Here is a 12078-nt window from a genome sequence, read left to right as displayed (position 1 = left end):
AAGAGGGAGAGAGAGGAAGAGAGAGGAGAGAGGAGAGGAGAGTAAAGGGAATAAGAGGAGCAAGAGAGCAAGAGAGTGAGAGAGTGAGGTGGGGCCAAGCANCCCCTCTTATGGTGTGGGTTATCTTTACTGTTGCTAGGTAACTGGGAAGGAGTTTAGCCTGAGGATCAGAAGCTTGGGACATTGCCTAAGTGACTACTAACCAGGCTTCTCTTGTGGGGGCTGTGGGGGCTGTGGGGGCAGTAACTTCGACAGGAGCCAGGGTTCCAGGAGACATGAGAGAACTTCTGTCCCATGTAGATGAATTATCACCACCAGGTCCCAGGGTTCACCTCAGCTCTACTGGAGACCAGACTGTCTTTGCATAGCCCAATGCCCCACAGAGAATCCTGACCTGGTTTTATTTTCTCATGTTTTTAAATATGATGATGGAGGCTGGAGAGATGGCTCAGTGGTTAAGAGCACTGACTGCTCTCCCGGAGGTCCTGAGTTCAATTCCCACCAACCACATGGTAGCCCACAACCACCTGTAATGGGATCTGATGCCCTCTTCTGGTCTGATAAATCTTTTTTTAAAATGTGATGAGGGATGCTGGAGAGAAGGCTTAGGGGTTAAGAGCATGTTCTGCTCTTGCAGAGGACCTGAGTTTGGGTCCCCGCACCCACACTTGGTGGCGCCCAACCCCCTGTAACCCCAGCTACAGAGAGGATCTGATGCTTTTGGCCTCCGGGTCCTCTTGCAGTTGGGCTCACAGACACAGAATTTTAAAAATCTTTAAATAAGTTAGCGCAGACCTAAATTCACCCTTAAAATATAGACCACTCTGGAATGAAATCACGTCTGGTATCCAAAATCATTATGAGGTTCTGTCAACGTTGAAGGCTTTGGAAATGTGGAGTTTTCTGGCTGTGGCAAGAATTATAAAATTGCAGTAACAGATCCAAACGAAACTGTGGAGACCCCCTATGGTGTGCTCGCACCTTGTGCCCCAGCTCTCAGGAGCATGAGGCAGAAATATTGCCAGGAGGGTGAGGTCAGCTTGGGCATAATAGTGAGTTCCAGCATGGTCTGGGCTGTAGTGTGAGACGCTGTTTCAACAAAACAAACCTAAGACTTAAACAAAACTCGCAGTCACAGCAACAAACACCCCCAAAACCAAACAACCCCTCCCAAAAAGAAACCCCAAACCTATAAAACGATAAGTAGACTTTTATTTTTAATACAATTGAAAGAAATATCTGTTGAGCATGGGATCTAGAACCTCAGAGGAGAGCTTTAGGCAAGCAGTGTGCTCAACACAGCATTAGTGACTAAGACTCTAATCACCTGGAAAAGAAGGGCTTTGGAGGAATCTGAAGAGATTGCTTCTAATTATTACAAATAAGTGACTCAAAAAAAAAAAAAAAAAAAAGCAGAAAACTTTGGGTGCTCATTACCTGGTCAGGATGTCTGCTCATATTATCAAGGTAACTTCAAAGGAGCTGAGCAAAAGTGTCTCATGGCACATAAATCAGCAGCAATAATAAACCAACATCAGTGCTGTGACTTCACAGATGTAACCAAAGAGGTTTTGAAAAACATGTCTTCCTGCCAGCTGTGTGCTGCTAATCAGTGTAGTGTGGGATATGGAACAGAGCCAAGATCTTAAGAGTCCCTGCCAACCTCTAAATGGATGGATTGCCTCCTACAGTGGATTGGGAATGTGCTCTGATGACTTCCCATCTCCCTCCGTGCAGGGCAAATTGAGGCTTTTCCTTTTTTGTATTGCTTTAACTGTGGTCATAAATATATATATTCATTTTCAGGGGAAAAATAGAAAGAGCTACTAAAATTGTAAAACTAAACGAACAAAGCCCCCTTTCCCCCTTAGCTTGACACTTTACCAGTAGCTTTAATGAATACCAGATCAGTCCCTTCTGGGCCTGGGGATGACCTCCTGATGAGTTAATAAGATGCTGGCCCATGTGTTTGAAAGTTTCACCTCCAATCTTAGATGCGATGTAATTACAATGAACTTTGATCAAGGGGTGTAAGAGATCCATTTAGCACCGCCAATGCTATCAAGAGGTACTATAGCTTCAATGTCAAACTACCTAGCTATTGCCTATAACATGAGACTATTTTAAAGGCCTGAGAAGAATTTTCCTTTAGTCAACATAAGAAAGATTTTGTGAAACTCTAAAGTATTTGTCCATTGGTTAGTATTGATCAGCTTGAAGAGTACATATTCACTCCAAAGCACTGAGCACCCATTCTATCAGAAATGGTTTTGTTTGTTTTTGTTTCTTTTTGAGACAGGGTTTCTTTGTGTAGCACTGGCTGTCTTGGAACTCATTCTGTAGATGGGCTGGCCTTGAACTCATACAAATCTGGTCACTTCTGCCTTCTGAGTGCTGGGATGAAAGATGTGTGCCTTCACCACTCAGTGGAAATAAAAAAAAAAGATTTATTAATGATTTTCCATGTATGTATGTATTGCATGTGTGCCAGCACTCATGGAATCCAGAAGGGGTGTGGGTCAGGAGGTAGTGCGCTACCTGGTATAGGTGATGGGAACCAAACCCGGGCTCTCTGCAAGAGCGCTAAGTGTTGTTAATTGCTGAGTCATCTTTCCAGCCAACCACAGAAATCTGAAAATGAGATTCCCAGGAGTCCTCCAGAAGATGCTGAGTCACAGGCAGACAGCCTCCATGTCAGACACTGGTAAAGATTAGCATTCAGATCCAAAGCCCTTTTCTGCCCATTAGTCCTTATCTTCTTTCCACTTTGAGCTCTCAAGTCCAAAGTGTTATTTCTCCCATCTTGATGCTTCTACGCCTGACGCCAGGTACTCTCCACCTGTCACTTAAGAGACTGAACCCTTCCCTGCCCTTCTCCCAGATCCGTGCAGCTCTGGATCTGAAGTTTGCTGACTTATGACCCTCACCTGACCCTGACAACAAAAACTTCACAGCTGCTTAAAAAAAAAAAAAGTCAGAAGGGAACTTCACTTTAAAAGGCCCCCCCCAGTAGTTAGTTACCTTGCTCATCCTCTGGATTCCAGTCTCCAGTCTTGCAAAACTTTTGGCTCCTCCTGAGGTCATTACAAGCCTATCAGCAAGGCCAATCAACTATAATTTATTCTGGGGTTACTCTGGCTGCCTGTTACTCTGTTTGCTTTGCTCAGGGCTATCTAAACCTGTCTAGCAGGAAATGTTTAAATTCTACTCAATAAGTCTATCTTGTACATAGGTATTAAATAGTCAAAAATAGTTTTTTTTTTTTTTTTAAGCAACAAGACAAAGCAAAAGCAAGAACCCAATGTCTAGAACTTTGTTCATCTTGAGACACAAAGAGAGTCACTCTTATGATAACAAAGGATACTCATGCCTCTGGAGTCATGTGATCTCCACCATGTCTCCAGTGACATGAGGCTGACACCACCCGTACACTTACTCTGATTCCAACTAGTCCTTAGAGTGTTCCAGATATTTAAAATTATCTGCCAAGAAATCATGCTTATGCAAGGATAACTAGATAACCATTTCAAAATGAGGCAAGCACAGATAATTTGGGAGAACTCTCAGGAGGGACTCCTTTTTTATAAATGATCACTTCCATAGTGGGACTGGGCCAAAAATACATACAGCAAAAATTGGCAGAAGGTGGATCTCTGTGAGTTCCAGGGTAGCCTGGGCTACATAGTGAGACCCCCCCCCCAAATCTCAAACACCAAAAATCAAAGAGACAAACACATTGAGAGCTATGTAGAAATAGACAAACACATTGAGAGCTATGGAGAAATAGTTCTGTGCTTGATAATGGGTAGGGAAGGCAGAAGACAAGGAAGGGAAACAGCAAGTTAAGCAACGCAATAAACCAACATGCAGAATACGTGCGTTGTCACAGCGGTAGAAAAGTTACTAAGACAAGTGCATAATTAAGGATTACAGGGCTGTGTGTGGTGACACACACCTTTAACTTCAGCACTCAGGGCCAGAGGCAGGTGGATCTCTGTGAGTTCAAGGCCAGCCTGGTCTATATAGTGAGTTCCAGGACAGCTGGGGATATGTAGAGAGTGACAGGTCCCTGTCTCCGAAAAACAACAACAACAAAAAAAACCAAACCAAAACTCACCCACCCACCCAAGCCTCTCCCCCCAAAAAACCCCAAACACTACCATCATCAACCAACAAAACAAAACAAAACAAAAAAACAAACAAACAAACAGATTACAGCTATGTGTTATCTTAGGTCATAGAAGTTTATTACATGGGAAATCCAAAACAAGTATTTGTTCTTACATCATTCTCTTAAAGGAAGGTTAAACAGACAGACAGAATACACAGTAGAATAGCAAGCTTAAGGGACTTCAAGGTGTATTATTAACTCTAGCTGGGAGGTTCAGCGAAAGTCCCATTCTCTTAGAATGTAAGAGATATTTTTGTCACAATGCATTGCCACAGTACATTCTTAACACTAGTAAGAATTGTAAGTATGGTCACCTGCCACTTCAGCACATTTTAGTTAAAAATGAACCCTGTCTACTCAGGAAGAATTAGAATGGAGCTTAAAATTCTTATTATTTGATGATCTTGTAGGAGTCTTTTAAAAAAAATATTTAATTATTATTATATGTAAGTACACTGAAGCTGACTTCAGACACTCCAGAAGAGGGCATTAGATCTCATTACGGATGGTTGTGAGCCACCATGTGGTTGCTGGGATTTGAACTCAGGACCTTCAGTAGAGCAGTCAGTGCTCTTACCCGCTGAGCCATCTTGTAGGAGTCTTAAAACAATGACAAAATGCAGTGAGTGTGTGATGTCTGTTGTACAAAATGAGAGCCCACTTCCCTAAGCCCCCCTCCGCAGACTACAGTCTTTGGACACATAGGACAACCAATGTTGTGTGAAACAGCGTGCCTTGCTATGGAAACAGCAGCTAGAGACAACTCTTTCTAGATTGCATTTGCTATAAACTAATCCTGAGATGTCACATGCTGGCCGTGCGTACCCTCGAACATTTCAGAAGTTACACACATTACAGTGTGTAAGTACACACTAGGATGGTCACTCAATAGAGAAAGCTGCCTCTGTTAGGAGACAGGTACCTGTCTTAGTCCTTGGGTAATACAAGTAGACATCCTGACCATGTATGGCCCTTCACATTTTCCATCCCCCCATCCTTTTTTTTTTTTTTTGAGTCAGGGGTTTATCTGTGATAGAAATAATGTCTTTGAATTCAGATGAGGCACTTCTGAACAGAGAGTCTTCTCTGGCAGACGGAAAAACATCACCTGGGGACCACTGTCATCAGCAGAGCCCCGCAGAAGTCTGTCTTGTTTGACAGAAGGGATGAAGTGCTTAATTAGCACTTCCGGGTTGGGGACTCTCCTAGAGGCCCGATCCTCTCACACGCCGAATGCAACAGGGCAAGAAGGCAGAGCGGTCTGGCAAAGACAGGGAGTTACTAGAGCTCTGCATCCGCGCACCGGGCAGGACGATTGGGCGGAACTGTAGGCGGGATTACTTATTACGCTTTCCGGTCTGCTGGGGGCGGAGCTCAGCAATTTGGCTTCTGTAGGTGACTGTCCGGAGAAAAGCTGTAGAGCGGGGTGTGTGTTGCGGGGCAGAGTCTGGAGGGGCAGGATCACGCCGGGCATCAGCCCCGCCCAGGTGCCTGAAGGCACTAGGATAAAGTCAAAGCTGCTCACACCGGAGGCCGGTGGACTCAGTCTCAGGCACCAGCATCATGCCTATGACACTGGGTTACTGGGACATCCGTGGGGTGAGCGACCACCTGATGAGTGGGAAGGATTGCAGGGCTAGGATAAGGCGAGCTGGGGTGGGGTGGGGTGGGGCGAGAGGTATCCCTTGCTTGTGGTTTGTCCTTGCCCGTGTGTACGCACTTGGAGGAAGTGAGTGTGTACGCACTTGGAGGAGGTGAAGTCACACAGAAGTCCCCCGCCCCCATTCCTATCTTTCCAGCTGGCTCACGCTATTCGGTTGCTCCTGGAATACACAGACTCAAGCTATGAGGAGAAGAGATACACCATGGGAGACGGTAATGCTATTTGTCAGACGTCTCCGTCCATTGGTGCCTAGCAATTGGTGCCTACATTACATTACACGCCTCCCGCACTGCGGGGCTCCCCCAGATGGACTTAGAATCTGTCTCTTTCAGTAAGCCCCAGAAAGCTGGGCTTGAACTTTGAATACAGAACCCTGGAAGTGGAGGGGTGGGCCCTCCTCCTGTTGAAATTAGATCACATTCCCCATCAAGACTTGCCTAAACCTTTTGTAGGGCTCTCAGTCCCAAGCACTCTTTATTCCTGAAGCCTTCAGGGGTAAAGGCTTACTGTGTGAGGTTGCAGATCCTTGTTTTAGGGGGGTTGGGTCCCTGGGATAGGTGTGTTGGACACTGGGCTGATCTCTCTTTATGTACTCTCATCAATCACAGCTCCAGACTATGACAGAAGCCAGTGGCTGAGTGAGAAGTTCAAACTGGGCCTGGACTTTCCCAATGTAGGTAGAGGGGGAAGGGGAGGTTTGGGGGCATGGTGTTCCCACCTCACCTCCTCGCCTGGTGAAGGGACTTGGAGTCAATGCTTCCTTCTGTTCACTTGCTTCCGTTCCTGGCGGCTGCATAGTGCTTCTGAGATGGGCTGTGCTCTAGCTTTTCCATTCAGTGTGCAGTGTGTTCATGGAGGGCTTCCCATGCTAGCCACGATGAACGTCAGGCCACACGCCAGTTCTAATCCAGAGAAGGAAGGCTGGGACCTCACATCCTGTCTGACCATCCTTTATTGTCCAAGCAGTTGCCTTACTTAATTGATGGGTCACACAAGATCACGCAGAGCAATGCCATCCTGCGCTATATTGCCCGCAAGCACAACCTGTGTGAGTGGGGCTGGCTGCAGGGTGGGGGGTGGGGGACAGCCTCCTTGGCTTGGCTGGTGTGAAGCGTTGAAGTGGAGTCTGGGCTGTGTGTGCTGCAGGTGGGGAGACAGAGGAGGAGAGGATTCGTGTGGACATTTTGGAGAACCAGGCTATGGATGTCTCCAATCAGCTGGCGAGAGTCTGTTACAGCCCAGACTTTGTGAGTCTCATCTAACTCCCTCCCTGGGCTGGGCCAGGCAGCGTTTGGGTCAGGAGTCAGCTCCCTCAGGTTCCCAATCTGCACAGATCTTACTTACCTTTTGAATGTCTTAGCCTCTTACCCTCCAGGATGTTTCATGTGTTGTCACCAGCTGTCCCCATGACACTGAATTATCAGATGAATGCTCTTACTTAGGCCCCACCTATTTTAGGGTGCAGTCCAGACTCCCTGAGTGGACATTAAGTTCCTAGATAGTGAAGTCATGTTTTCCAAATATTTTTCACCTGTGCCCTCTGCCGTAGGCCCTCTACCAGCTAGTTCATATCTTTGCTAGTCACGAAATACAGGGATATCCCATGGATTAGAAAAAGAAATCCCAGCACTCGGGAGGCAGAGGCAGGTGGATTTCTGAGTTCGAGGCCAGCCTGGTCTACAAAGTGAGTTCCAGGATAGCCAGGGCTATACAGAGAAACCCTGTCTTGAAAAACAAACAAACAAACAAACAAACAAAAAAAGAAGTCCAAGATGAGGGACTGTAACGGAACCCTTTCCAGCCTCTCAGAGCGCTTCTTTTCCCACCCCCTGGAGTCAGCATATTCCATAGGTAGCACAGGGTCAGGCTGAAGGACTCTCTCTCTCCTTTTCTGCTTCAAATTCTCCTCAATTTATGGAGAAAACTCAAGTATATTTCGTTCTTCTGGACCCAATGTGTGGACTATCATCTCTGAGTATTTTAGTTCTCGATTCTTTGATGCTGCCTGGCATCGGTACCTGCCAGGTGCTCAGGGTACCCAGCGGTGTGGGCATCAGGAATGATGATGTCCCACTGTGGGCAGTGTCTTATTCTTCCCTGGCTTTCCACTGCATTTGAAGGGTGGGGTGGGCTACCGATGAGTCTAGTAAGTAAGTGCTCATATGTTCAATCAAAACCTGGACTGTGACTGAGTCTCCATCTTAGTGGAGACGTTGCCCAGCCCTGGCTATTTAGGGCCATGCATGATATTGAAGGGCCAGTCCTTCTTCAGGAACGTACATGGTGACAGCTGTTCTCTGCCTCAGGAGAAACTGAAGGTGGAATACTTGGAGCAGCTCCCTGGAATGGTGAAGCTCTTCTCACAGTTCCTGGGCAAGCAGACATGGTTTGTCGGTGAAAAGGTAAAGGGGAGAGGTTGAACGTTGTCATTCTTCCCAGGGACAGAATTCCATGCCCTCTTTCATTCGTGGCCCTTTGCAGATTACTTTTGTAGATTTCCTGGCTTACGATATCCTGGACCTGCACCTGATATTTGAACCCACGTGCCTGGATGCCTTCCCAAACCTGAAGGACTTTGTGACCCGCTTTGAGGTGATGCCCCGGTCCTCCTTCCCCTGGACTGTCAACTTTGCCTTGATGTTTTCTTGGGCTGAGGATAAGAATCAGGAATTGAGCCCTTGCTTTCTGCCAGAGTCGGTGTTGAGCATCTTACATCTGTTGATCAGGCTTGTAGTGATCCGCATTCCTCCGTGGTGGAGGGGATTATCAGTCCCATTGCTTGGCTAAGGAAATGTGAAACTGTGGGAAACTTGCTCAGGGCTTCTGCACTAGCAGAGCTGTGCTGGGGCCTCCCTTGACTTCCCTTGGATACAGGCAGCTCTGGACCTCATTGACGTCTTTAGAGATATTTGAGGGGCTCACGCTTCTGCTAGAAGGCCAACAGCGTATGCAACTGACACTGCGCCTGGTCCATGCCTGTATGGAGGCTGGGGACAGGATTGGTTGAAGCTTAGTACCAGGTGCAGAAGTGTGACTTTCTCCTTAGGGAATGATTAGAGTGAGCCTGGCTTTGCTTTTCTGATCTATCTGTATCTATAAACTTTGACCCTGGTTTTGCAGAGTCACTGGATGAGATAGGGGTTATCTTCGAAACATGCCTCTTTGTCCTGCTAGACAGATTCATACTCACTGTGCAAGCCCAGGCAAGATGGAGTTTATGTGTGCAAGAGGAGCATGTCTGTGTAGACACAGGGGTGACAGGGTCATTTGGGGGAGGTCAGGAAGTGAGTGTGCCAAGAGAGTACAAAATTTGAGAGACAGAGGCCAGGCTAATCCCAGATGGGTGCCACGTAATAGCAGTGTGAGCAGGAGGAAGCTGTTTAACCTCTCTGGCTTTGAGCAAACCTTAGTTTTTGGTTTTCTGTTTTTCTTTAACTCTCAGGGACTGAAGAAGATCTCTGCTTACATGAAGACCAGCCGCTTCCTCCGAACACCCCTATATACAAGGGTGGCCACTTGGGGCAATAAGTAGGGCCTTGACTGGGCAGGAAGTGGGAACCGGGGATTCTGGGAACAGTTGGACTTCCTGTAGCCCTGGTGCTGCCTTCTGTCCATCCCCTTCCTGACCCCAGAGTGTCACAGGTCCTCTTTTCTTTCATCCAGCCTCTGCCCTTTCAAACCCTCTAAAGCCTAGGCTCCTAGTTTCCCTTTAGCAAAGTGCCCTTCTAGCATGACTGTGTCCTGCACTTACTTGATGGTCCTGCCTGTCAGCTGCTGTACTGTTGTGAAGAGTTGGGACTCTCCATCAGCGCTCAGCCTAGGGCTCCTCATGTTTGTCTGGAGACTAGAGATGCCTGGTGTGTGTATTTGGTCCCTGCACAGCTCTTTTGGGTCCCTCCTGTAAAGCCTGAACCACACTGGCTCTGGCTGCCACACTGCCAGCTTTTACTGCTATCCCCAGGGCCTGCCTAGCGACCCAGGCAGAGGCTGAGTTCCCAGGGATTTTAGTTGGATAGGTAGGGGTTTGGCCCTTCCTGGCCTCACCTGATTGTTTCTCTGGAGGCAGCTGCAGAAGGCTCTGTGGAGCACAGAGGGAGCTTAGATCTCCTTTATGCTAGCAGCACTGAGGTTTGTCATGCAGGTCCCAGCGGTGAGGATCCAGGCTGGTAGGAGTCCCCAGCAGTAAGCCAGGATCCTCTGCCCACTGTACTATGGCTGCCTTATATCTATGTGTCTCCAGGATCCTGTCTCGGATGCCTTCAGAGTATCCTGTCTTGGTCACCAGGGATGGGGGCCATCTTGGTTAATCCCTTCTCTTTGTGAGTCCCCGTGAAATAAATTTCTTCATGCTTTCGTGATTTCAGATGCCTTTTCCTACCATTTATGTCAGCGATACTTTGGATAGGTATAGAACTGTAGAGTGAACTTTCCATTTCAGACGGCCTCGCCCCTTTCAGAAATGCAGTATTTCTGGTGAGAAGTACCCAGTCACTCTGACTAGGATTCTTTTGTACGTGTTCGACTTTGATACTTCAGATGGCCGCCTTTGTCTTGAGATCCCCAAGTCAAAGCCTTTGTTGGGATCTGTACTGGGCCTGGTGCTTCTCCACACCCTCTCTGAGCCTCTCTGAGCCTCTCCCACTCAGATTTAAAATACAGTTGCTTTGGGTAAATGGTGCTGCCACCAAGAGTAAAGGCCGTTGAACAAAACCACAGCAACCATGAGCAATCCTCTTTTGAGTTGTTGGTCAGAGTTGTGCAGGAGACTCCCAGAACATTCCAGGTTATTGCTACTGGCATAGGTTGCCTCCTCTGAGAAGTAGGAGTCAAGCCTGTATTGCTGAAGACACTGGGTGCTTCAGACAGGGCCCAGAGGCTCCTAAGCTGGATCTGACTTGAAATCCTTCTCTTCGAGAACTGACTTTCATGGTGCCAACAGAAGGCGGCAACCAGTAATCCTTCTCAATGATCATGCCTATGAGCCACAGCAATGGCCTGCATGTCACAATAACCCTTACTTTGATGATGACCAACAGCTCCCGAATCGGACTTATGACCTGCTGAACAAGAGGAAAAACATGCCTGGAATAGGGCACTTAGCCACCTGCCCAGGGCTAGTGAAGCCATAGATCTTAGCTGCCACTTTGCTAAACCAGCATAATCCTGAAATACATTCCAAAGACTTGTCCTTAGAGCGACAGATAAGTGTAGCCCTCAGTCCTCATCAAGAAATGTCTCTTGGCAATAGGTGGAGAGCATTGCCGAAAACCATAACCAATCAAACGGCATAGCTGTGGAACCTAGTCCCAACTAATGAAATCCTACCCAATCAGCTCAACTCCTACCCAAGGCTCAGTGATCACTCCAGAAGAGTGGGTGGGAAGACTGCTAAGGGCCCAAGGGACAAGGAGTTTGCTGTGAGACTGTAGGAATATCAGAAGCCTCATGAGGTCTCACCACCATGGCTGCCTAAGCATGAGCTGAGCAAGGACAACACCAACAGAGACATAAAGTGGGCGTTGGGAAAGCTCATGGGGCCCCAACTCTAGACCAAGATCTACAGGCGACTAAGGAATGCTGAGAGCGGCGACCGCAGTCTTCTCCAGGGAAGAGTTCTCTAGTTAGTTACCCAATACCAATGATCAGCCCTGAAAACATACATACAACTGACATGTAGACTAAACAAGTTGTATTTGTGTATTTGGAATATATAATATGTACACACAACATAGAATTTATATGTGCAACAATTAATGAAAAAAGAGGTATATATAAGGGTCTGGAGGGAGGAAAGGGAAGGAGAAAATGATGCAATTATAATCTGAAAAATAAAAAGTAATTAAAAATTGAAGCTAATTTCAATATTTTTTATGTCTTACCTGTTGGGTTACATTGTGTGAAGGTGTGTCTCTGTATTTTCAGTTGTTAATTCAGTAAAGATTTTGTTCAAAAACTATAGTCAGAAATACATCTCCAAAAATGACTTAAGACTTGCATAGGCATTTCCCCAAAGTGAACAGCCAGTTACTAAGCCCATGGAATCATGACAAACACCATTAGTTGGCAGAACAGTGTCTAAATCCGGCATAAGCCTAGATGATTCCCTGCAGAATGGCTCACATCCAGTGGGGGACAGGACTTGGTGAATTTTGTCAGGTCCAGTCCTGCATGATGTTCTGAAGTGATTTAAAATCACACACCTAGAGTGAACATTAGGAGATTCCGAGGTTTCTAATAGCATCGT

General features: G+C 46.8%; 1 protein-coding gene across 1 annotated transcript; it reads left to right on the top strand.

The window, feature by feature from the left end:
- The first annotated feature begins 5550 nt into the window (after positions 1 to 5550).
- Positions 5551 to 10190, top strand: LOC110320062 (glutathione S-transferase Mu 1). The gene is made up of 8 exons (XM_021195944.1): positions 5551 to 5770; positions 5971 to 6046; positions 6443 to 6507; positions 6801 to 6882; positions 6981 to 7081; positions 8141 to 8236; positions 8316 to 8426; positions 9277 to 10190. The coding sequence occupies exons 1-8, from the start codon at positions 5735 to 5737 to the stop codon at positions 9364 to 9366; spliced, it is 657 nt and encodes a 218-aa protein (XP_021051603.1). The 5' UTR covers positions 5551 to 5734; the 3' UTR covers positions 9367 to 10190.
- Positions 10191 to 12078: the final 1888 nt, after the last annotated feature.

This window comes from Mus pahari, chromosome 4, assembly GCF_900095145.1.
Source record: "Mus pahari chromosome 4, PAHARI_EIJ_v1.1, whole genome shotgun sequence".
NCBI lineage: Eukaryota > Metazoa > Chordata > Mammalia > Rodentia > Muridae > Mus > Mus pahari.
This window is presented reverse-complemented; position numbering and strand designations above follow the sequence as displayed.